Source organism: Orycteropus afer, unplaced genomic scaffold (genome assembly GCF_000298275.1).
Source record: "Orycteropus afer afer isolate SDZICR_OR568_19922 unplaced genomic scaffold, OryAfe1.0 scaffold00010, whole genome shotgun sequence".
Taxonomy (NCBI): Eukaryota; Metazoa; Chordata; class Mammalia; order Tubulidentata; family Orycteropodidae; genus Orycteropus; species Orycteropus afer.
Window position 1 is genome coordinate 11,624,283 of NW_006921597.1, and position 26,274 is coordinate 11,650,556.

Consider the following 26,274-nt stretch of genomic DNA (forward strand, 5'->3'; position numbering starts at 1 on the left):
CATGACATGTGACCATATGAAGTAATTGATAATATCACCAAAAAAAAACGTAGTTAATCCACATCATTAGGAATTCTTTAAATGAAAAGGTGTTAGTGTATTGTCTTACTTAAAGTTGAGTGGTATGTGTTTTTACTTTGGCTGTTAGGGAGGAACGCTCCAAATGGGTGAAGGCTGGGGAAAGAGTTCTTATGTCAGCAAAGTTTCTGAGAGAAGGGGGAAAATCTTTTTCAGCAGTGTTTTGATACATATTTAGGAATTGAGAGGCTCAAGAGCAGCAATACAGTTTATATTCCAGCACCTCTTTTAGGGAATAAATTAGAACCTTAGAAAGAAATGCTTGTTGTATTCCATTCTGATTCATTTTTCATTAAAAGTGAGAAAAACAGCATCCTTATTTCTTACTGCATGCATGTGTGATAGAACTGAATACTTGAGAATACAGGGTTTTTTGTTTTTTGTTTGTTTTATTTTTGCAGCTTTCTGGCTTATGTGTACTATATGTCATCCTGTGTTCTTGTTAGTACTCTTACAACTACAGTCTAAACCTGAAAGAATATAGCTTAAAAGTCAGCATCTAAGTGTTCTAGAATAGTAGCCTTCAAATTAATTTGATCGTACTGCTTGTCAGTAAAAAGTTGAGCATGTACTGCCACTATGTGTTTATAAATTATTTAATTACACTACTGCATTTGTATTGTGAAACTGGTGCAAATGAAGAGGATAAAGGTAAAATAAGCAATATTACAAAAATGGTTTACCTGTTAACAGTACAGAATCCACCCTCACTAGAAATATGTTCTGAATATTTAGTTTTTTAAAATGTTTAACAAAACTTCATACTACCATGAGTTAGTATCTCAAGGGACAGTATATTTAGTGTGGTTTATTTCTCTTAATAAAAAAATTCATATCATAGTCTTGAGCTTAACTTTTTGGCATACTTGTCATATCTGATTAGATGGTTGGTTATTTCATAATGTGGAAGTTGAATAACTAGTACTAGGGATAGAAGTGTCATCTCTCCCAGGCACTTCTTTACATGTGCTTAACATTACCAATCATTTAACGTTCTTCATGAGTCAGAATCAACTTGATGGCACACAACAAAAAAAAAGTTCTTCTGTGAAAACCTTTTTCAACCATTTGTCTGTGAGGAGTGTTGAGTTAAATTAGATAACTAATTTGTTACATACACTTAAAGTGGATATATCAACTAAAATATGTTGACAGCAAATGAATGAGGGCATCACAGTCAGCTTCTTGTGGAGTTTTCCACTCTTCCCTCCGAATACCTGAATATCATGTGACACATGATCATATGATACAATAATTAAGTGAGGCTGCTCCTATAAAAATTTATATATATTTGTAAAAGCTAGTTTTTATCTCTGGGTAAGAAAAAATAGTTGTAATGTTTACTTCCCACACTCATATGGATTCTTACATGTGTCCTCTACTTTAGGGAGACTACTGATCGAGAATTATTGAACTTTATTTAAGATTGCTACATATTGAGAAACAGTTGGGCCTTTCCCAAAGAGTCCTTGTTTTTGAAATTATAAATATTAAGGGTTAGGGATTGTATAAGGGCTTCACAAAATGTTTCAGTATGAACTTTTAATGTTAATGCCATAACATTTCCTATGTCAGTGGAAACCTGATTGAGTGGATCATATTTTGCTAAACTGACCTAATAGTAAATCTGAAAAGATTCACAGGTTGTCTCTAAAGTGTGTGTTAAATTGTTATTGATCATAGTTGTAAACATTATGCTATATTATCACAGCTGTTTGAGATGGAGAACATTTTTACTGTGTCATCAGATCCTCATCCCCCTTCTGCAGCCCCTCCTCCACTTTCTTTACCTTTATCTTCATCTTCTACCTCATCTGGAACTAAAAAACAAAAGAGGACCCCTGCGTATCAGAGATCTGTAAGTCAGGGAAGCAGTCATTCCAACTTAATTTGGTTTGTGTTACAAGCATGATTAACAAAGGTCATTCAGTTTGGTTGAAATACCCTGCAAACTCACTTTCTAACTTCCCTAAGCATTTCACCTTGAATCTTAAGAGGTAACATTAGTAATTTAGAGCCTTTGCCCCTTAAATTGTGTCCAATAATCAGAAGCATTGTTACCACTTTAGAGCTTCTTTATAAATAGAGAATCTCAGATTCCCGCACTTCAATTAACCATTTTAATTCCTTTGTCCAGATCTCCAGGTAACTTATTTTTGAGAAACCCTGGTTGAGAGCCCAGATTACAGATGCAAACCTTCTTGGTTTAAATCCTGGCTCTACCATTTGACTTTGGCAAGTCATTTGATCTTCTTGTTTCCTCCGTAGTGAAATGGAGATAATATTACTTCCTTTTGGGCTTTTGTGGAAATTAAATGAATCAATATATGTCAGATACAGAATAGTGTCTAACTTGACAGAACTAGAACGTAACAGACGTGGGTCTAATGTTCATAATTTGGCCATTTCACATATTGTTTAGCTACTCATATTTGGGTTTATCGATCTAAAATGTCCTCCCCCTGCAAATGAAATACTCTTTTTTTATAATATTCAAATTCTCACTTAAATGAAGATGCATATAAGTCACATTTTCAGTGAAAAGGTCTAAAACTAGTTGTAAAGACCTAGCGTTTGTGATAGATTTTGTCCTATTTTATGTTTCACTTAAGCTTATGAAACTTGGTTTACTCAGATAAAATGTGACACAATATTTGAAGACCTAAGCCCATTCCATTGCAGTGCATTTAAATGGCTTCCTCTTTCACCAAAGAGTAGGTTTTTGTGTGCTTTATCCGATTATGGAAACAACTGTTAAGAGATTTCATCAGTGTCTGAATTGGGTCAAAAGATTTCTTTTAATATACTTGTGTTGTTAGTGAAATTTTTTATTAAAGTGGAAGAGCTTTTGCTGTCTTGGAATTTTGTCTTAGAAAAGTATTGTTTTCTAAATAATTTATTTTGAATTGTCTTCCATTAAAAAACTTACATGTGTATCACTATGAAGTGTTCTCGTTTGAATTAAGTATTCATAAACAATTACTTTTGTTGTGGTAGTTTGGTTTCCCATCTCGTTAATATTGGTAACCTTTGCTCTGAAATTGCTGTTTCAGTAATTTAAACTTAACATAAAGGCAACTTTTCCTTATGTAATTGATTTATGTTTAATATTACACTCCAGAAATCCTATTTCATCTGGTAAGTGAAAATTTTACTTTAAATTAGCATTTCCCCCAAAATACTTTATTTTCTGTGAAATGACTTATTAGCTAAACTAACATTGCAGTAATAAAACCCTATAATCTTCCATTTGCCTATTTTGCCCTTTTTTTGGCCTTTTTATACTAATGATTTAGTGGTTTGTTAATTAACCTTACTGTGCTGGTGTTGTGGAGATAATGTTCAGGTATATATATTGAGTTCTTTTTCTTTTTAAAACAGATGAGCTTTGATCCAAACCTTCTCCACAACAATGGACACAATGGGTACCCCAATGGTACTTCAGCAGCACTGCGTGAAACTGGGGTTATTGAAAAACTGCTAACCTCTTATGGATTTATTCAGTGTTCAGAACGTCAAGCTAGACTTTTCTTCCACTGTTCACAGTATAATGGCAACCTGCAGGACTTAAAAGTAGGAGGTAATCTGTCAATTCCCCCTTTTCAAAAGAACCTCATAACAAGTTTCTCTTAACTTGTTCATGAAAGTGTTCTAGTTTTGGCCTCTGTCAGTTCTAAGCTACTGAAGTATGTCTGTGTAAACTAGCAGAATTCTAGTTTCTGTTGTGGTGGTATCTCTGAGAAATTAATAGACTGAAAGTTATCTTTGACCTTCAAGCCTGGAACCAAACTCAATCCCATGGCTCAACTTTCAGCCAAACAATAGACCTATAAAGGTGAATAGTAACACCAGGGATGTATGCACTCATTTGGACAATCAAGCATATGAGATCAAAAGGGCAACATTTGCCCCGGGATAAAGTTCAGAAAGCAGAAAGGGATAAGTTAGAAGGACAAATGGAAATGGTAAACACAGGGAAGAAGTGGAAAGGGTGCTGTTACATTGTGGGGATTGCAGTGAAGATATGAAACAAAATATGTATGAATTGTTGAATAGAAAACCAACTTGCTCTGTAAACTTTGACCCAAACCACAATAAAATGTAGTTATGATTATTTTACTACGTCCTGATTTTCGTACTTGAAAAAGGTAACTCTTAGAATGTCACCACTTAGACTCTATGCAAATTCATCTTGGATGACACCATAAGTAACATTTTCACACATGAAAATGTTTGGTTGTTAAAGGACTGAAGTTAGTAAGGTAGCATGTGTGTTTTTAGATTATCTTTGAGAAGGAAAATAGTGTAATAGCTAGTGTGTGCTTACTGTACACCAAATACTCTTAAGTACAATAGGAGCCACTGTTTTTTCCTCATAGCAGTCCTGTTAGGAAATCTCTTATATTACAGATGAGGAAATTGAGGTATAGGAAGGTTAAGAAAAAAACTTGCCAAAGGTCATGATTATTATATCACATCATTTGCAGTATCTATAAAATGTAAAAACTAAGATAAGGAGAGACTAAGTTGGTCATAAAGCAGTAGTTCTCAAACATTAGTGTGCATCAGAATTCTCTGGGAGGCCTGGTAAAGTTCAGATTGCTGTGCCTATTCCCCAGAGTTTCTCTTTGATCAGGCTTGAATGGAGTCCAAGAATTTGCATTTCTACTAAGTTCCCAAGTAATGCTGATGCTGCTGGTCCAGGGAGTACACTTTGAGAACCAGTGGTCTAAGGCAACTCAAATGGAACCTTAAGTTTAAGTTAGAAGTAAGATAATATTTTGCCAAAATTAGTCCCCAAAACATGCATGTTCTTTGTTTTAGATGATGTTGAATTTGAAGTATCATCTGATCGGCGGACTGGGAAACCCATTGCTGTTAAACTGGTGAAGATAAAACCAGAAATCCTCCCTGAAGAACGAATGAATGGACAGGTTAGTGACTTTAATGCTTTATGTTTTCTTAGGGCCCTGCATTTGCATATCTTTCACATTAGAAAAGGAAGATTTTCCCTATCACCTCAGTTTGCACGTAAGACAGCAATAGTGTATAAAGATTACTACTTTAAAATTATATCAGAAGCACTGGCATTTCTTGACCTGATACATAATTATGGTCAAGGCTCAATTTGGGTTTTTACATATAACCCTAAATCTGTGCTTACAGTCAGTTTATGTACTGTAAGTTTGAAACATGGCAGCATGACATCCTCTTGTGGATCATACTAAAATGCATCCCTATGTATAGTATAGAGGATATTAAAATTCAGTTTATATTGCACAGTGCTGCTCCTGAAATGATTAGCAATGGAAATTTTTTTTTTTTTGACTGGTAGGTTGTGTGCGCTGTTCCTCACAACTTAGAGAGTAAATCTCCAGCTGCCCCGGGTCAGAGTCCAACAGGGAGTGTATGCTACGAACGTAATGGGGTAAACTTGTGTATTTTTCTTAAACCTTTGCCTGATCCACCATGTGATCTATAAGCGTACTTTAAAACTCAAAATAGAAAACGTAAGCTGCAGTTGGTAAAATAGTTTTAAATTTGGTTTCTAAAAGACTTTGAGTGCAGCTTAAGAAAATTTAAAAAGAAAAAGAATCCTTAGGACTTCCAAGTGTCTTAGCTTGCCCAAGTGTGACCTTAGTTAGAATATTAAGGTAAAATGCTCCTTTAATCACTTTTTTTGGGGGGTGGGTGGTCTTTTTTTCTTTCTTTCTTTCTTTTTTATTCCCTCCCCCCCTTCTGATTCCTTTTAAGCACTAACTCCAGCTTTTTTGTTTGGAATGCCTTACATAAAAATGTTTTTTTGAAATGTAACTACAGTCTCTGGGCAAATGCTTCCACGTGTGTAAGCTTTTTGAAGTTGAATTTGCTGTTCAGCTGTGGGCTCGCAGAAGTCATCAGGACCATGGAGGGGAAGTGTGTGTTAATATGAATGAAATAACTTGTCATAAAGCATTTAATTTTAAGAAATTTGGCTTAAAATGCCCATATAAGAGTTATTTAAGTAAGTAAATCACAGTAAACAGTGAATATGCATCCTGCCAGTACAGTAATAATAACTTATTAATTCACAGGAGGTATTTTATCTGACTTACACCCCTGAAGATGTTGAAGGGAACGTTCAGCTGGAAACAGGAGATAAAATAAACTTTGTAATTGATAACAATAAACAGTAAGTTTTTTATTACATATTCCCACCTATGTGATTCGTTTTGGTATTTTTGCATTAAGAAATTTGAAGCTAGTTAAAAATCTAATTTGTAAATCTATATAGTTTTCAGAATCTTGTATGCTTTTCATCAGCTAAGCATTAGGGTCTCTTCTGTAACAGATACCGTTCAGGGTAGGGTATCAGAAAATAGGAAGATAAAATATGGTCACAGCTTTCAAGGGACTCTTGTAGAAATTATTGAAGGTTTTGCAAAAGCAGCAGTACTTGAGGTTAGTTTTGAAGGGTGGGTGTGAAATTCCTAGGGAGATTGAGGAAGTATCACAGCATGGTTAGAGAAATGGCGAAAAGTTTCAGTTCTTGAATTGACCAGATCTCAGGAATCTGATGTTTGAACTTTACCCTGTGGTCAAAGGAAACTTGGAAGGATTTCAAATTGGAGAGAAATGATGAGTTTAAATCTTTGCAAGTGGTAGAGATGGGTCTAAACTAGAAGATGTGATAACCAGTGTTTACATGAATGATGGGAGCCTAACATAGGTTGGCCAAGAGTGGTGGAATGGAGAAGTCTCATTGAGAAGATAAAATTATCAAGCTTCATAATAGTTTAGTAGATCCGTGTATGGTAATTTGAGAGAAGGAAATCCTAAAAGTTGTACTTTTGACTTCAGCCACCATTGTCTTCCTACTGGATGATGGTACCATTAACTCTACTAAGGAGATGTTGTAAAAGTATTAGGGATGGGAAAAGAATTGCAAACTTAGTTTGACTCTTTGAATGTAAGGTGTCTATGGTTGTATCTGGGAGCTCTGGTAGCATAGTGCCTAAGGCACTTGACTGCTGATCAGAAGGCTAGCGGTTCAAACCCACCAGCCACTCCTCGGAAGGAAGATGGGGCAATCTACTTCCGTAGTGATAACTGCCTCGGAAACCCAAGGAAGGGTCGCTATGAGTCGGGCCCAACTCGACGGCACATAACAACAACAACAACATGGTTGTATCTTGGTGGAGATACTGAATATGTAGTTAGTTGAATATAGGTCTGAGATGTAGAAGCTGTAATGGGCAGAAGCACAATGACCAAGGACCACGTAGTTATGAAAAGAAGACTTATTTTGGGATGGGAGAGACTGGAGGAATGGAAGTATAGAGAGGTTATAAACAGGAAGTTGGAAAGAGTACTAGGCATCATAAGAAAGGAAAAGAAACACAAAAAAGCAAATATTTCATGATGAACCTCTTGTAAAACTAGAAGGAAGCAGATTGAGGTGTTTTTCAATTGTCTTTGAGAAAGGAATCAGAACAATAACATGAGTGGTATTGGTTGGTTATGTTTGTTCACTCTTAAGGCCTCTATTTAATCTGAAGTAGGAAACTAGGGGATAAGGCTTGAGTTTGAGGGGGAAGCCACTGTGAAGGACTTTTATTTAACCTTTACTAAGTTGTTTTTTTATTGTGTTGTTTTTTAACTTTCTATTTTGATTTGGGTGAAAGTTTACAGAACAAATTCATTTTCCATTCAACAGTTCATATAAGTTTTGTTTCATGACATTGATTGCTATCCCCACAGTGTAAAAGTTATTTCCCTCCTTCTTGCCTGTGGTTACCTTTTTCCTTGCGTTCTTCTTTCCCATGCATTCCTGCCCTCTGAGCTATATCCCAGTGCAAATACTGCCCTTCTGATCTCCCATGGTTGATTGTTCTAAGGAGTGCACCTCCCTGGTATGATTGTTCACCTTGTATGCCTGTCTATTGTTTGCTGAAATGTTAAGCCATGAGAATGAGTTCAATTCCAGGTCAAAGCGTATCTAGGAGCCATAGTCTCAGAAGTTTCACCAGTCTCTGTCAGACTGATAAACCTGTTTTGTTCCACATTTTTCTCCCGCCCTCCAATTTTGGTCTCTTTCTGAGTGGTTGGTTGGCAGTGATAGCTGGGCACTATCTAGTTCTTCTGGTCTTGGGGTCTACTAGTCCCTTGAACTAATTGTTTCCATGCAGCTTTGATTTTCTTCACTCTTCTTTGCTCTGGATGAGGAGAGACCAGTTGTCCTTCATTAACTTTTTATATGTGCCAAGTACTTGTACTATATATATGGTTGCTACTCTTTAGAAGAGCTTTACCTGATAAGTTTCTTCATCTGTGAAATGAGGTATAAATTCTCACAGAGTAACTTCTCTAAAGTCATACAACTTTTTAAATAGACATTTAAATCCCAATCTGCTTCTTAAAGCCTTTTCATAACAAGTTGCAAAAGGCAAGTAATGTTTTTTCAGTGTCTTTGATAATAAACTAAACTTTTAAATTAAAAGAACACTGTTCCGCATACAGCAGTTAGGTTATCATCTGTCCATGAAGAACTAAGAAAAATAATGGATCTATAGATTTTCTCGTTAACAACTACAGTAATAATACTGCATCTTGTACAGTTTCATACTACCTTTAAAACAAAATTGAATTTACATTGCTGTTGCTCAAAGATGGAGACAGTGTAGCAACATGTAGTAACTCTAACTGATTTAAATTCTTCAGTGGAGGTGAATATTGATATTTTGAAAAGCATACCAGATTTTTCCTACAATCAGTACATTTACTCAGCTGTGTTTCATGGCTGTTAATCAGAAATAATTGACAGGATAGGTATCAAAGTCAGCACTCGTTGAAAATAGGATGATTTCTTCTTAATCTCTCTTTGCCCAGTACCTTAGTTTGTAGCACATAATAATATCTGTTCAAATGTTTGTTCAGTGAACGACCCCTCTAAAACTTTGATTTTCATTGTTAAAGCTGTTTTTCTTTTCATTCTTCAAGTAATACCTCTCTAACACTTTAGCATTCCTTACTTTTGGTTGCATTCACAGCTTTGATTTCGCAACTTTCGGTTCTTTTGTCAGACTAGACAAGGCCATATATAAGTTTGTGGGGGAAACAAAAAGAATTTCAACAGTTTAAGAGAAAACATGATCTATATTTGTCAGTTTAGAAACAAAAAGAATTTCAACAGTTTAAGAGAAAACATGATCTATATTTGTCAGTTTAGAAGGGGGGGGGTAGGGATTGAGTCATGAAAAAGATCAGGTGTCATAAACCTACATTTACTGTTAGTGATGGTGTAGGGTTCTTAAAGACCCCCCAAAATAGGGTGGGTGGGTTGGTTGGTTGGTTGGTTTATTCTAGATTCATATCTAATCGAGCCAATACATTTTTTCATCCTTTTTTGATCCTACCCCTCCTCTCACCCCCCACCAAATCCCTCTGTTCCTTTCTAGTACTGGTGCTGTAAGTGCTCGTAATATTATGCTGTTGAAAAAGAAACAAGCTCGCTGTCAGGGAGTGGTTTGTGCCATGAAGGTAAGAGTCATCAAATTTGAGGCACTTGAATTTATTCTTTGACAAAGTCTTAATGGTTCAAACCTAAGCATTTTGCTTTTCCGCTTTGTCTTCTCCTTTAAAATTACTTCAGTGTTAATAAATGTTAACCTTAAAAGTAATCTCTTAAAATTTCTTGGTTGCTAATTATGTTCTTTAAAATTAGCAATTTAATTGCTGATATTAATGTAATATTAGACTTTACCAAACTATATCATTTCCATTGCAGTATAATTTTTGGAAAAGCTTATTGATTATAAATTGTAATAAACAATGTTATGTACACTGAATGGTTTGTCATGTACCCACCTCCTCCTTTTTCTTCGGGTTTTAGGAGGCGTTTGGCTTTATTGAAAGAGGTGATGTTGTAAAAGAGATATTCTTTCACTACAGTGAATTTAAGGGTGACCTAGAAGCCTTACAGCCTGGAGATGACGTGGAGTTCACAATCAAGGACAGAAATGTAAGCTAGTTGACTAACTTGATCTTTGGTCTTTTGAAAACAAAACCCAGACCCACTGCCATTGAGTTGATTCTGACTAATAATGACCCCTATTGTTTCTGAGGCTATAAATTTTTTATAAAAGTAGATTGCCTTCATCTTCCTTCTGCAGATCAGCTGGTGGGTTTGAACCGCTGACCTGGTTAGCATCCAAATGCCTTATCCACTATGCCACCAGAGCTCCTCTTTGGACTTTAAGCATTTTTAGGAAACACTTAAAAGTTACATGACTTTATCCGCTTCTGATTCAGGGTAAAGAAGTTGCAACAGATGTCAGACTATTGCCTCAAGGGACAGTCATATTTGAAGATATCAGCATTGAACATTTTGAAGGAACTGTAACCAAAGTTATCCCAAAAGTACCCAGTAAAAACCAGGTAAATAGTCTTTTTTAGTAGTAGTGTTCTCTCTTCCCTCATCCATGGTAGAATAATACGGTGTGGTATTGAGAAATTTTATTCCATTTGATTAGTGCAGTTGTGTGATAGTGGAATAGTTCGTTATTTCTTTATGTGTATAATTAAACTAAATGAGAAACCACTGGCTAACATATACATAAATGTGTATTGAAAAAAAAAAGTGGTGATAGAGAAGACAGAAAAAATGCTGATTATATTGGAAAAAACTCATTTGGATTAGACTGTAGTTTGGGTGTGTGTTTGTACTCCCACCTCCATTTATTTCTGGATGGGGGATATAAAGAGACAAGTGACATCATTGCTGGGGAAATGTGAAACCTAAAAGACTGAAATTCTTTCTTTAAATAAAATCTCTTGATACCAGAGTACAGAGTTTTAATTGCAATGGTTCTATTATATGACCACAGACCCTGAAGCAGTTAAATTGGACTTACATTATTAACACCTTCAGGAAACTGTCTTACTATAAATAACATGGGTTTGGTGTGTGTTGTTCTTCTTTGACTTAGAACTAGGAAGGATGAGATCTCCAGCTAAAATCATTTTTCTTTCTCATCAGAATGACCCATTGCCAGGACGCATCAAAGTTGATTTTGTGATTCCTAAAGAACTTCCCTTTGGAGACAAAGATACAAAATCCAAGGTGACCCTACTGGAAGGTGACCATGTTAGGTTTAATATTTCAACAGACCGACGTGACAAATTAGAACGAGCAACCAATATAGAAGTTCTATCAAATACATTTCAGTTCACTAATGAAGCCAGAGAAATGGTAAGTGTTAGAAGGTACTAGATATATAGTCAACATGAAGGCAATGTTAATTCAAGATTGTGTTACTAAATTGAAAATCCTTAAATTTAAATTAATGACCAAGTTGCATATTTACCTTGTAAGGTGATTAAGAGCGTAAATATTTGAATAAATCTGGGTTTGATTGCTATCTGCAGGTTTTTTGCAAAAATGCAGTGTGAAAAAGATTTTTAGAATGGAAATTAGGACAGGATGAATTTTGAGGTCTGAGAGGCACTGGTTCTCTGGTGATCTTTAAATATTAAGAAGATTCGTGTCCATCATTCTGGAAAACAGATTTTCCCAAACTGCTTCATAAGAAGTTTAGTGAACACTAGAGTAAACTAAGTTAAAATTCTTAAAGATATATATCCAAGAGGGGCATGTACTAGAATTGCTAACCAAACATATTTTTCAAATTCAATTTCATGAGTTAACTCTATGTAAACTAACTTTCCCATAGTTTACATTTAGTTCTGCTTAGGATCTTAACATCTGTATATATCTTGGTGGAACTGGATGCAGTCCATGAAATTTTAACATTTTCAGACTTTTTTTTTTAACCTTTACCTTGAGAATTGATTGTATTTGATATTTGCATTATATTGTTAACTTTAAAAGTTTGGAATTATGAAAGTGTGATATTAAAAATAAACATTAAACTTCTTAGGCAGTCTTATTTTATAATACATAGAATGCAGTTTTGAATAGCTTGACCACCATCTACCATCAGGACTTGCAGTGAGTATCAGGATATTGTTTAGGCCATATTCATAACTGGATATAGAACAGTCATCTCTAAATATGTAATATGTAAGTCCTTGATAGGTTGAAAATTTGTTCATTGTTTCAGGAAACATTTGTTTGCCTACCCATGTGCCAAGTAATCTGGATTCAATGCCATCAGAGAGCTGATAATTTAATAGGAAGGGAAATACAGGATGGGGAAAAGGTTTTCAGTATTTATTCTTCAGACCTAAACTCACTTGAATTTTTGAGGTAGAGACTAGAGAATTACCTTTTGTTGAAGACTTCTGAAATGTTGGTTTGTAGATTTTTGAAATTTCCAGAAGTTACATTGCCATAAGGCTTGCACTTTAGAGCCTAACATAGTAGAATTCTGGTTCAACCAGTTATTAGCACTGTACTTTAGTCATGTTATTAACCTATCTCAGCCTCGGTGTCCTCATCTTATAAACCAGGGATAAATATTACCAAGTTAGCTGAATTCTGAATTAAATGAAATATAGTAAAACCTGGGAGAATTAAATGAAATATAGTAAAACCTGGGAGAGCCAGAACTTGACAAGACTGCCTTGCTTTGCCAGGTCTTGTAAGTTTTCCACTTTTGACAGGGTTTACTCTTACCGCTTTTCTGTTGCTCTCTATCAGAGTTTTCCTTCTCTGACAGGTTTCCACCATATATAGATTCTGCTTTTGCACATTTTGTTGTACATTATGTATGTGTGTTTCTGCTCAGATATGGTAATATATGCCGAGGAGTAGCATCTGGAAGGTCTCAGAAAATTGCTTTGCGGTTAAATTACTTTACTGAAAGCAGCAAATTCGTATTTTAATGAAGGAAAAGAATGAAAATGTGGATACAGTGTTTGGAAATTCCTAATGAATTTAGCTGGTATGATGCTTCCTAACTTGAGTGTTCTTTTACTTGCTAAGTTTCACAGCCAGTGAAAATACTCTTTGGTTTCAGGGTGTGATTGCTGCCATGAGAGATGGTTTTGGTTTCATCAAGTGTGTGGATCGTGATGCTCGTATGTTCTTCCACTTCAGTGAAATTTTGGATGGGAACCAGCTCCATATTGCAGATGAAGTAGAATTTACTGTAGTTCCTGTGAGTAGTTTTTAAGAAAAGTATGAGCTTTTTGTTTTTTTCCCAATGCTTCCTTTTTCAATTTAAAGTTAATATTGTTTATCATTTGTAGGATATGCTCTCTGCCCAAAGAAATCATGCTATTAGGATTAAAAAACTTCCCAAGGGCACGGTTTCATTCCATTCCCATTCAGATCATCGTTTTCTGGGCACTGTAGAAAAAGAAGCCACTTTTTCCAATCCCAAAACCACTAGCCCAAATAAAGGCAAAGAGAAGGTAAGTTTATATGATTAAAATTATTTTCTTGATCTGCTTAACAGCAACTACTGCCACGTAATAATACAGTATTGTCTCTTTCAAAAGAATATCCTGCTACTTTAATGGTGAATTTAATCTAAAGCACGATTTCTAAATGACAGCATTATTAACATTTTGGGCTGTATAAGGGTTGTCCTGTGCATTGCAGGATGTTTAGCAGCATCCCTGGCTTCTACTCACTGGATGACAGTATCAGCTCCCTCTTGCTTCCTGATTGTTGACTGCCAAAAGCATCTCCAGACATTGCCAAAAATCCCTTGGGGAACAAAATCACCCCTAATTGGGAACTGCTTATTTAAGATGAAAGTGCTTGTCTTTTAAACCATTAAAATGTTCAAAATTGGGTAGGCTCAGTTCATGCATTCGAAGGCTATTTATTAAAAGAATCTAATAGCTAAGAAATACAAAAATGTCTAAGATCACTTCTCTTAAGTAAACAGATTGAGAGTTGTGTAGAAATAATTTATAGAGAAGATAAAATGCTATAATAAAGGGTCAGTGAAAATGCTCTGGTGAAATGAATTCTTACTGCAGGATCTGGGATGATTTCACTGAAGCATTGCCATTTAATAGGGGAAGATAAGTGAAGAAAGAACATTTTTTACAGTGTAATGGTTACATATGAGAAAAAAAATTGTGAGGGAGCAGTGAGTTAAGTAGTTTGACAGGAACGAGGAATTTCCTTTTTTTGTAGGAGAAGTAGAGGAAATAGGGATGGAAAATCAAGGTGCAGCTAGATAAGGAGGGTGTTGATTGCCATGTTAAAGAGTTTAGATCTTCACTCTAGGTAGAGAAAAAAATTATTTTGGGAAGTAACATCAGGTATATGATTCAGGAGAATAATGGGAGTAGCATAAAGACTAAATGAAAGTGTTGAAAAACAAGGTGAAGAGTCTTGATAGGAATTTAATATTTTAGTAGTACTTGAACCTAGGGGCAGAGATAATGGATGTAGACAAGAAAAGAGGTACTTGAGAAACACTTTATAGCTTGAGAAAATTACTTCACCTCTGAGGCTCAGTTTTTAAACTTAGAAAGGATAGTTCTCTGTTTTGTGTCGTTGCACATTGTTGTTCTGTGCTGTCGAGTTGGCCCCGACTCACAGCGACCCCTCCTTGGGTTTCTGAGGTGGTATTACTACAGAAGTAGATTGCCCAACCTTCCTTCCAATGAGTGGCTGGTGGGTTTGAACCGCCAGGCTTCTGGATAGCAGTCAGATGCCTTAGGCACTATGCTACCACTTAGAAGACGAAGGTTCTCTGTTTGGCTTAGTTGCATAGAATTGTATTTAAAAAACCCTCATAGTGGCTAGCCCACACTAGTAATTTAATAAGTGGCAGATGATACTATTAACAACAATAATAAAACGGAAAGTTAAATGTAGCTTACTTAATAGTTTTTAGCTCCTGGAAAACTCTGCTTCCCATTGTTTTTGGCAAAACTAGCATTCATGTGATACTTTTCCTGCCCTTTATTTTTGTCAGAGGCCAACACTGTATACTATGGTATCCTCCTGTCATTGTGCTTATTTCTGTGTATTACATCTGTCTCTCTGAATTTATGACTTTCTCTCCCCTAATAGTCTGGGTTATTCAGGGGCTGTGTCTAAAATCTGTTTAATATGCTTGGTATATGGTATATTGTCAGATGTTGGCTGGATATTGAGTATTGAGGGTGAATAAAATTGAAAGCAAAAATGAATGCTGGGATTTGAGTTTAGTTGACTTGCAAAAGAGTTGATGCCATTGGGCTTAAGACTTTAATTCAGTGGTATGATTGCTTCAACCAAAGTCAACTCCTTAGGATCAACTTGTACCAGATGTGTGACCTTTATCAAGTTATTTGACCTTTAAGACTTTTTCTCTTGTTTGTAAAATGAAATCAGGAGTAACTATAGGTATAGTTATCATAACACTAAGTTTGATAATATAAAAGACCTAAAATACTGCCTAGCATGTAGCAAATCCTCAAAGAATATTTATTGTATAGTGGTTGTAGGCAGTCACCAAAGAGAATATACAAATAACCAACAAGCACATGAAAAGATGTTCAACATCTTTAGTCTTTAGGGAAGTGTGACTCAAGACCACAGTGAGATATCACTTCATACTCACTATCAAACCAAAACCAAACCTACCACCATTGAGTTGCCTCCAATTCATAGTGACCCTAAAGGACAGAATAGAACTGGCCCATGTGATTTCAAGATTGTAAATTTTACTGGAAGCAGACTGCCTTATCTTTGTTCTGTGGAGCAGATGGTGGGCTCAAACCACTAGGAAGAGCTAATTTTAAAAACAAATCAACAGGTGTTGGTGACGATATGGATACGAAATCCTCATCTGTTGTTGGTGGGATTGTAAAAGGGTACAGCTGCAGTAGAAAACAGTTTGATAGTTCCTCAAGAAGTTAAGCATAAAATTGCCATATATTCCAGCAATTCCATTCCTAGGTATATATCCAAAAGAGTTGAAAACAGGATCAGAAACAAATGCTTGTATCTCCATGTTCATCGTGGCACTGTTCACTGTAGCCGAAAGGGTGGAAACATCTCATTGCCCATCACCAGATGAATGAATTTAAAAACAAATGTGGTACATACATGCAATGGAATATTACTCAGCCATGAAGAAAAAGAAGTCCTGATACTTGCTGTAACATGGATGAGCCTTGAAAACGTGCTGAGTGAAATTGATTACAAAAGGACAGTTATTTTATGTTCCCAATTACCTGAAATATCTAGAATAGGCAATTGTATGGAGACCTAAGTTTATTAGTGGTTAGCAGGGGAGTACCTAGAGCTAGGGGAAAAGGGAAACTCACTGCTTAGGAGATACTGGGGAGCTCTGGTAGCATAGTGGCTAAAGCACTTGACTGCTAACCAGAAGGCTGGTGATTCAAACCCACCAGCCACTCCTCGGAAGGAAGATCGGGCAATCTACTTCCGTAGTGATACTGCCTTGGAAACCGAAGGAGGGGTTGCTATGAGTCGGGTCTGACTCAACGACACATAACAACAACAGGAGATACTGAGCTGCTTCTGTTAATGGCAGTGGTATAATTTGGCAATGTATAAAAGTGACAGTTGAACAACAGATGAACATAATTCATCTTACTGAACTGTACATTTGAATTGTTGGAAAGTATTTTGTTACATACATATTTACCACAATAAAATAATTTAAAATATAGTGGTTCTAGAAGAAGTATGAATGATGAAAAGGTAGAAATGGTTTTGAATATGGAATGCTTGATACTAAGATCTGGAGCTTCAGAAAGATGTCAGAACTAGATTAGGGCTCTGGGCATTATACACATAGAAATTCTAGTTGTAACCATGAAAATAGGCATTATAATTTATGTAGCTGCTCTACAGTGTCATTACTAAAATTTAACTTAACTGAAATTTTTTTATGGTTCTAAGGCCCTAATTTTTCTTGGATAAGGCAGTGGTTTGAAAGCTGATTGTAGAACTTCATAAGTTTTAATTTTCATGCATTAGTGAATGATTTAACATTAATTATGTACAAAACACTGTTGAGGGGCTATGGGACATTAAAAATAGGGGATACAAAAGCTTTCCCTACAGAATTTCCTTTTGGAGGTACATAGTTTAATTTCTGATTGGCTACAATGTGTATACGGAGTTCTGGTGGTGCAGTGCCTAAGGCATTTGACTGCTAACCAAAGGCTGGCATTCAAACCTACTAGCCACTCCACGGAAGATGTGACAGTTTGCGTCCATAAAGATTTACTGCCTTGGAAACCCAGTGAGGGTTGCTATGAGGTGGAATTGACTCGGTGGCAGTGGGTTTGTGTTTTTTTTTTGGTTTGTTTGTTTTTTTGATATGTGTATAAGGAGCCCTGGTGGTGCAGTGGTTGAGTGCTTGGGTACTTACCGAAAGGTTGGCATTTGGAACCCTAACTGCTCCATGAAGAAAGATGGGGCAGTTCTGCATAGTGTTACTATGTATGACATGTTTTAAATTTTCAGTAAGCTTTTGCTATTCAACAACAAAAGCTAAGCTCTTAAAACTAAAAGACCCTCTGCACCAGGCTGTCTGTACTATGTTAAGATGAAACTATTTTTTATTCATAGGGAAAATCTGTGATATTAAAAACCCTGGAGTTCTACAGCTATGCCAATTCTTTGGCTCAAGGATCTGTAGGAATTGTAGTTGCTAATTAATACTGCTTTTTTTTTGTGGTTGAATTTTTTTCATTGCATTTTGACTTTCTCTTTCTAGGAGGCTGAAGATGGCATTATTGCTTATGATGATTGTGGGGTGAAACTGACTATTGCTTTTCAAGCGAAGGATGTAGAAGGATCTACTTCTCCTCAAATAGGAGATAAGGCAAGATAATTCTGCTTATTTGATGAAGGGGTAGTGTAAAAGATTGTCATCTTAATCGTAAGTCTTCCAAATTGGTGTCTTTAAATTTTATCATGTTTGGTGGGCTATTTTTTTTGTGTCTAAAAAGTTAAATATTTGAAGATGTTTTTATTTAAAACAAACTTAATTCAGTTAGAACAAACCTTGGCAAATTCTTCCTTAAAGTTTTTTGAGGAATAAGTATGTAAGCATTAAATAAGATATACTTAAATCTGTTAGATTACATAAAATTGATAATATTGGTCAGAAAGTTAAAATGGTTACTGAAACATCATCAGAGTAAAATCACACCAAAGATGTCATATTGCTGTTTATTTTTTCCTTATACTTAGTATGTCTGGTTTCCTCCTAAGCCTACTTTAGAGGAATTAAGAATTACGCAGAACATACATTGAAGGACAAAACAAAGCATCCTTTGTAAAATGGAATAAAAATGAAAAGTGTTAGTTTTGGGTGAAAATCTATCTCATCAGCATAATTACAAAGGATGTTTGAAGTGGAAAACATATCTGGAGAAGTTGTACCTCTCATTCTCTTGCGTTTGGCCTGGAAATGGCATGATATTAACAAGCATCCTTGTTTTTCACAGGTTGAATTTAGTATTAGTGACAAACAGAGGCCTGGTCAGCAGATTGCAACTTGTGTGCGACTTTTAGGTCGTAATTCCAACTCCAAGAGGCTTTTGGGTTATGTGGCAACGTTAAAGGATAATTTTGGATTTATTGAAACAGCCAATCATGATAAGGAAATCTTCTTCCATTACAGGTGAGAAATGCGTTTTAAGCACTTAACAGCTCGTCAGACTTTTTGTTTTGAAGTTAAAACATTTAATGTTGGTTGATTATATTTTTTGAATCCCAGGTTCCATATTGGTAAAAATATGGCAAGGTATAAACTGAGGTTAATCATCTGTTGTAGAAAGCATATGGCCAGGCATTAAAGAAAGGCCTGTGCTTGCTTTGAACCTTGGTAGGAAACTTTCTGCTTCCGTGAAAGAATCTTGTTTAATTTTATATGTTGGTACCATGACACCAGAGAGTTGTACATTTGGTGTATAATACAACATTGTGGTAATAGGCTCTAGCATCACATGGTTTGGATTTGAATCCAAGCTCTACCATTTACCACCTGTGTATTTTTTATCATATAAATTAACCTCTTTGTATCTTGGTATCTTTCATTGTCTTGAAACTAGGCATAATGGTACTTTCTCTTTTCAGAGTATTCTTGAGAATTAAATGAGTCAATATGAAGTACTTAAAACTTTACAGCATAAGTAAGCACTTAATGAATGTTGTTATTGAAGAAATAAAGGCTACTTGCTACTGTTGATTTTTATGGTAGTGGTATATTCAAAATACCTTTTTCTTTCCTCCCCAGTGAGTTCTCTGGTGATGTTGATAGCCTAGAATTGGGGGACATGGTTGAGTATAGCTTGTCCAAAGGCAAAGGCAACAAAGTCAGCGCAGAAAAAGTGAATAAAACACACTCAGGTAATGAACTATGACTTCTACGTATTCAACCTATGTTTGGGGTGGGAAATGAAGGACAGGGTTGGAGAGGGAGAGAAGACCAAGTTATTCTTGATTGTTGATGCTCAAGGTGTGATCCCGGGATCAGCAGCATTACCTGCCATTTGTTCCAAATATAAATTCTTGGACCCTACCCCAGGCCTTTATTGAAACTCTGGGAGTGGGCAATCTCTTTTAACAAATTCTTCAAGTGACTCTGATAGACACTAAATTTTAAAATCTACTATTAGATGTATTTAGGTCATTTGCTTTAAGTTTTTTTTTTTTTTTTTTAATTCAGTATCTCTTTTTCAAAAGTAACCCCAAAATGTATATCCCATTGAGTTGAGAGACTACATCCCTAGAAGACTGTTTTGAAACAGATTGAGTTGAAATATGAAAAATAATTAGAAATCAAGAAAATCATTGCCACTTAAGATCTTCAATACTTTTGTTTGAGCCCTGAGGCATGATAGTTGAGACCATTAGTTTAAATTCAGTAAATATCTAAATGCATTATATGTTCTAGACATGAGGTGGTACAGCAGTTAACAAAACAGATCTCTGTCTTCATTGAGCTTATTTTTAGTGCTAACTATGGGCACACAGGTAAACTATTGTAGATAGTATGTTTCTTGAAGAGAGGAATACATGCTGTTGTGATTAACTCAATCAGGGAAGGGACATAAGGAATATTGAGGGTTGCTATTTTATAGACCAGGGAAGGCCTGGCTAAAAAAGTGACATTTGGTTACCTGGAAAAAATGACAGTCAAGACATATTTTAAATATGAATATTTTAATTCTTTAAACAAGGTGCATGTATTTCATGAAAGGAGATAATTTTCATGATAGTGTAGACGTATTCAAGATCAAGTGACAGACCTGGCAATAAATTTGACTTTAGGTTCCTTGCCTTATTTCAACAATAGCAGGCAACCAACCAACCCAGGAATAACTCTTTCCTCTTTTTTGCTCACTCTTTTCTTATGGTGTAGAGTTTACATAAGCTTTTTGAAGAGAGATGTCCTTGGTTTTGTTTTGCAGTGAATGGTATTACTGAGGAAGCTGATCCCACCATTTACTCTGGTAAAGTCATTCGCCCCCTGAGGAGTGTTGATCCAACACAGACTGAGTACCAAGGAATGATTGAGATTGTGGAAGAGGGTAAGAGCATCCCTATCAGATTGTTTCAGATTTGCCATACAAGTGACAAATCAGTCTTCAAACAATGGTTGGTTTTTACATTCCATGAAAATGCTGTCAGCCTGGGTTTAAGTTGTGAAAAAATGATTGCAGCGTGAGCATTATGACTGAGACAGAGCAGTAACTCTTTGAGTTATGTTGAAATTGATGGAGAAAAAAATCTTACACAAAAATAGTCATTTAATGCTGATAATCAAAATATTCTCAATTGAATGGGCTTAGTATAATCTTTGTAATTTTCCTATATTAACATTTTTTTTCTAATACCATTCAGTTCTGCAAATGGTCTTACATTCTGTAAAAGTTTACTACTACTATTTCTTAATAGCTAGGGTTCCACGGGAACCCTACGTTTCTACAGGCAAGGTTCCCTGTATTTTTCACTTTTCTACATTTTTCTCCCATCTTTGAAGTTCAGATGACACTCCTTTCCCCTTACAGTCAACATCAGAAAAAACAACTTTTTATGGTCTGTTTTTATAAAACAAGTTTGCAGTAGAAATGGACAGAGAGAACAGTGGGTGATTGGGGGAATAGAACTCCCCATAAGTAAGTGGGTAGATGAGAGAGTTTGAAATTCCAACCAAAGGTAATGGCTTGGCTTACCAAGATAGTAAGCCTTTGTGTCATCTAGGGCACGTAGGGTAAAAATCATGTGGCGAAAAAGGAGGGCATTTGAGAGAAGGAAAGAACTGTTCCTTTACCACATTAGGTTCTTAGAAATTTCTGTTTTACATAGAATTATGATCCCCCAGTTGCAAAGATCAACTTGACTTTGTAACAAATGAGTCTTTTAAAGTTATGCCATGATGATACCACACCACTAAAAGGGGAAGTATGGGCAACTAACTTTAACTGTTGAAAACTGAAACCAAACCAAACCTACTATCATCAAGTCATTTCTAATTCATAGCTGCCCCCATTGGGTTTCCAAAGCTATAAATCTTTATAGAAGTTGATTTCCTCATGTTCTTCCTGCGGATCAACTGGTGGGTTTGAACCACCAACCTTCTGGTTAGCAGCCAGATACCTTACCCACTGTGCTAGCAGAGCTCCTTTTAACCAGTGAAGTAGTATCAATTCTCCCCTCTTCTGTAACTGCCACTTTACTTTCTTTTGCACTCCCACCTCATAGTCCTCTTACTCAACATTGACTAGGATACAACCCAAAGCATAGACTTTATGGAAAAGGAAACTTTTTAGAAATCTCTAAGCCCATCTAGAGTTTTCAAGAACTAGATGGATGACATTTTCCCACCTGGTAGCAACAAGTACCATATCTTACACACACACACACACACACACAACACAATAACGTGAACATTATATAGCACACATAGGAAACTAATGCAGAGGACGGTTGAATGGTTTTCAAAAAAAAAGTATACTGCATGCATTTTGTGTTTTAAAAAGAAAGAAGTTACAGGAGCACAACTCCAGTGAATTTAAGAGCATGAGCTTTGGAGTTGGGCAGACCTAGATCTGCATGCCAGCTCTTGCAATTCCTAGCTTTATAACGTTGGACAAATATCTTAAATCTTTCCAAGCTCAATGTATTCATCTTTCAAATAGGGAGATTATTTTTACCCTTAGAAAGTTTTATGATGATTAAATGTGAATCAATATAAGTGCTTTAATAAATAGTAATTATTATCTGGCTAGGTCAGTCTAACTGTCTGTAATCACTCTTCTGAATGATTTAATCTGCTAGAAGGATCTCCCTTCACTTTTTGGTTCCTGTGGGGGGCAGGGGTGGAATTCCCTTACCCCTATCATCATTAGGAGGATGGTGGAAAGCATTTCCACTTCTGAAGCTTCCCACTTTGGCCTGATGTTTTTCTGCTCTTCCCCACGTTGAATGATTCAGTGGATTCCCATGGATACTGAACTGTTAAGCATGTGATGTCTTTGCTCCAGGTTTTAATTGTAGCCTGCCCTGACCTTCAACCAGCTTTTTACCTCTGAGTTAGGACTTGGCAAATACTATAGCCTGTTTTCATGGAAAACGGCCACAGCCAAATTGTCCTTGGCTGCTTTCTTACTACAACAGTATAGTTGAGTGGTTGTGACAGAGCTTAAAATATTTTTTCTGGCCCTTGAAAAAGTTTGCTGACCCCTGATGAAGAGGAATGGAGCCCTTTGGTTTATGGGAAGCACTTTCAGAACAAAGACGGGAGGTGGGATACCAAGGAAACGTAGCTACATTGTTTTTGCCTATATCTGTCTTGCTGTTTAACCAGGTAGGGTATGGGGCAGAAATATTTTTGGGTGGTTGGTTTACATTGTGAACTTGGTAAGAAGATAATTTAATGAGTAACATTAGCCACCCATAGTGCTTAAAATGCTCAATACTTAGAGTAGTAGGATTGTCAGTGATAGTGTTACTTTCTAAAATCATAAATACAGTTTAAAGCTCTTCATCAAGTAGGCCAGGTTCTAATGAGCTATCACATTCTCATTTGTTTCATGGTAAGTAGTTAGCATTCAGAATTATTTTCAAGGAACATCATGCATTTTAAGCAACTATATTTATAAACATAATAGGATAATCAGCAGAGCACTATGATGAAATATTTGTACCTGTTTTTCCTTACAGGGGATATGAAAGGTGAGGTGTATCCATTTGGCATAGTTGGAATGGCCAACAAAGGGGATTGCCTGCAGAAAGGGGAGAGTGTCAAGTTCCAGTTGTGTGTCCTGGGCCAAAATGCACAGACTATGGCCTATAACATCACACCACTGCGTAGGGCCACAGTGGAGTGTGTGAAAGATCAGGTGAGTGAAAATATTTTTAGATCTAAATTTGTTCTTTTTTGTGAGTTAAAAGACTTTCTTTATTTATTTATTTTGCCAAATAGTAACAAAACCCCCAAATTTTTTCAGGCAAGAGGGAACCATCAACATTAGTTTGATTTTTATTTCTGCTTTACCTTTTTCAGTAATTTGAGGTAGTTTATTAAAAAATACATGAAGAGCAAAAAAAGTAAGTGACGATATTGGCAAAGAGAAAATAAGAGTGCTATTAATAACTGGCATTACATGCTACGGGAAGGAAGTCTGGAGTGAGATTCCAGAATACAAAGGCTGTGGGGTTTTTTGTGCTTTAGTTCAGAGCTGCTTTTGCACATGACACAAGGAAAGGAACTATAATTGTGTAGGTGCTTATAAAGTAGGCTTAGGGCAAACAAAATGATCCCTGGTACCGAGACCTGAGGGAAATTTCCCTATGAGTCCTAAGAGAGGACATTTTCAACATAAAGATGGTGAATATAACATTTTATAGGGCTGTTTCTTAATATCAAAGCCCAGTTGAATAATTCTAGAAGGGGTCAAAATGATAACATGTTCGAGTAACAGCTCCCTGATGATTTTGATTAATTGTAAAACATAAACATAGTTCATAATATATGAAGGAACAAAACAATCTTTTCTTTGTTTCATTCCATCTTAGAGTGAATGGCAGTGATACCAAGGCAGTTTCTTCCTGACAAATTTTGCTGCCCCATAAATATTATTGATTAAAGAGCATCACCATAAGCTGCTCCAGGCAGCTGAAGTGAAGCATCAGTATTATTAGCATGCTTTATAAATACTCTGCTAGTTACTCAAGCATTGTGCTTCATTCATAGTGAGGTGCTTTCTCCTCCTGTTGTATGTCCCTTTTTTAGCTTTTTTTTTTTTTTTTATTTTTTTAAATTTCAGTTTGGCTTCATTAACTATGAAGTAGGAGATAGCAAGAAGCTTTTTTTCCACGTGAAAGAAGTTCAGGATGGCATTGAGCTACAGGCAGGAGATGAGGTGGAGTTCTCGGTGATTCTTAATCAACGCACTGGCAAGTGCAGTGCCTGTAATGTTTGGCGAGTCTGGTGAGTTTTATTTTTCTTGGATCAGTAACCACCCTGGACTGGCTCTTTTAACTTTTGGAGTGTTCTCTGCTTTATCACATTTCTTAGTTTTCCTTCGCTGTTTTTTCTTTCTTTCCTGTACTCTTTGGTGGTTTCTTGATACTTCCTATGTCTTTTTTATTTGTAATCTTCATTATCTAACCTTTAGTATCATAAACTTGTCCTGATGGAACATTATTTGGGTACTTTCTGTATGCAAGATCTTAAAAATAAAAAAAAAAACCTATATTATGTAGTTCGTATTCTGCCTAGCTCCTTTTCTTAAGCCTTTTCTAGGTTATATTCTACTTAAAATGTTAATTCTATAGCTTAGCAGTTAAAAGAAGTATCTCAGTAACTTTATTACTTTTAGAAGAGCTGAGAGTCCATAAAAATATTTCTTCATATTTAACTATTTGAAGATTTTTCATATCCACTACTTTGTTTTATTCATCTGTGGAACTGGTCTCTCTGGTTGCAGACAAGTCTAAGGATGACCCTCACCCAAATGACTTTTCCAGCTCCTACACAGTAATAAACTTTGAATTGAGGGGGTGGAAAAAAATACAAACAAACTTGTCTGTCCTGTCTTGCTAGCTGGCTGGGTAAGGCAGGAGTCCCCTCATTAAAAGTGAGTCATTTGAATAGTTAGATAGAAAACACACTCCTCTGCAAGTATTTGCTTCCTTCCCACCAGATTGTTGCTTCCTCTGACCTCCTGACTTTATTACAGTGAAGGCCCCAAGGCTGTTGCAGCTCCAAGACCTGATCGATTGGTCAATCGCTTGAAAAGCATCACTCTGGATGATGCCAGTGCTCCTCGCCTAATGGTTCTTCGTCAGCCAAGGGGACCAGATAACTCAATGGTATGAGGCCATACTAACCTTGGGGGAGACCAACTGACCATCAGATTGCTGAATTCTTATTTCAGCATAGATCAGAGAAATTAATGAAAAAAAAAATAAAACTATATTACTTGTATGTATTGGTTGAGCCCCTAACTTAATGGTTGTTCATATTTCTTACTTTCTGCTGATAGTTTGAACATGGGTAAGGTAATGGGACCAAAGGGATTACTACAGATTTTCTCCTCTAGGAAGAAATTGTTGGTTGCTAAGATGATTAAAAATAATGTTTTTGTACTCGTTTGAGAATTGTGACAGTGCTGTGATTGCCATGTATGCAGGTCATTAACTTCAATTTTATTTCTTCACAGGGATTTGGTGCCGAAAGAAAGATCCGTCAAGCTGGTGTCATTGACTAATCACATCCACAAAGCACATCATTAATCCACTATGATCAAGTTGGGGGGATTTTGGTGAAGGGTTCTGAATATCTCCCTCTTCATCCCTCCCAAAATCTGGAATACTTATTCTATTGAGCTATTACACCAGTTTTAACACCTTCCTCGTGTTATGTTTAAAAAAATAAAGAAATTTAAGAAAACCATTTTAAAATTATGCACAGTTGCAGCCTGGAAAACTTAAAGGTGGCGCCTTCTAGTATCAATTTTAGGAGCTTTATTTGGTGCATTTAACGCAACTGGTAATTGCAAAATCCACTTTGCCTGTGTGATAAATATAGACTGTTATCTTGTTGGCCCTGTGAAATTCTGCACTTGATATTTAGTGTCTACCTTTATTACTTCTGGCAAGATGTTCTGCCTTAGCACTCAGTTGCATTCTTTTCCTTTTCTTTCCTGTTCATTATGATTTAATTCTGAGGACCATATGAGGGGTAGACTTTAAAATTACAAAAATTTATATAGGCAAACCATTTCCTTAAGTTGATGGCCAAATGTTAA

The 26,274-nt window shown here is 36.1% G+C and overlaps 1 protein-coding gene across 1 annotated transcript; it reads left to right on the top strand.

Moving 5' to 3' along the window:
• The first annotated feature begins 1,798 nt into the window (after positions 1–1,798).
• On the top strand, positions 1,799–25,734 carry CSDE1 (cold shock domain containing E1). The gene is made up of 19 exons (XM_007948844.2): positions 1,799–1,936; positions 3,460–3,658; positions 4,903–5,012; positions 5,414–5,506; positions 6,153–6,250; positions 9,516–9,597; positions 9,950–10,078; positions 10,369–10,494; positions 11,096–11,308; positions 13,038–13,178; positions 13,270–13,434; positions 17,724–17,831; positions 18,460–18,635; positions 19,251–19,363; positions 20,428–20,547; positions 23,183–23,361; positions 24,289–24,452; positions 25,204–25,336; positions 25,687–25,734. Exons 1-19 carry the CDS (start codon positions 1,799–1,801, stop codon positions 25,732–25,734), a joined length of 2,535 nt encoding a protein of 844 aa, XP_007947035.1.
• Positions 25,735–26,274: the final 540 nt, after the last annotated feature.

Coding starts and splice junctions, on each gene's coding strand:
- CSDE1 (XM_007948844.2), top strand. CDS start 1,799: ATGGAGAACATTTTTACTGTGTCATCAGATCCTCATCCCCCTTCTGCA. Junction 18,636..19,250: donor GAAATCTTCTTCCATTACAG/GTGAGAAATGCG, acceptor TTTCCTCCCCAG/TGAGTTCTCTGGTGATGTTG. Junction 24,453..25,203: donor TGTAATGTTTGGCGAGTCTG/GTGAGTTTTATT, acceptor ACTTTATTACAG/TGAAGGCCCCAAGGCTGTTG.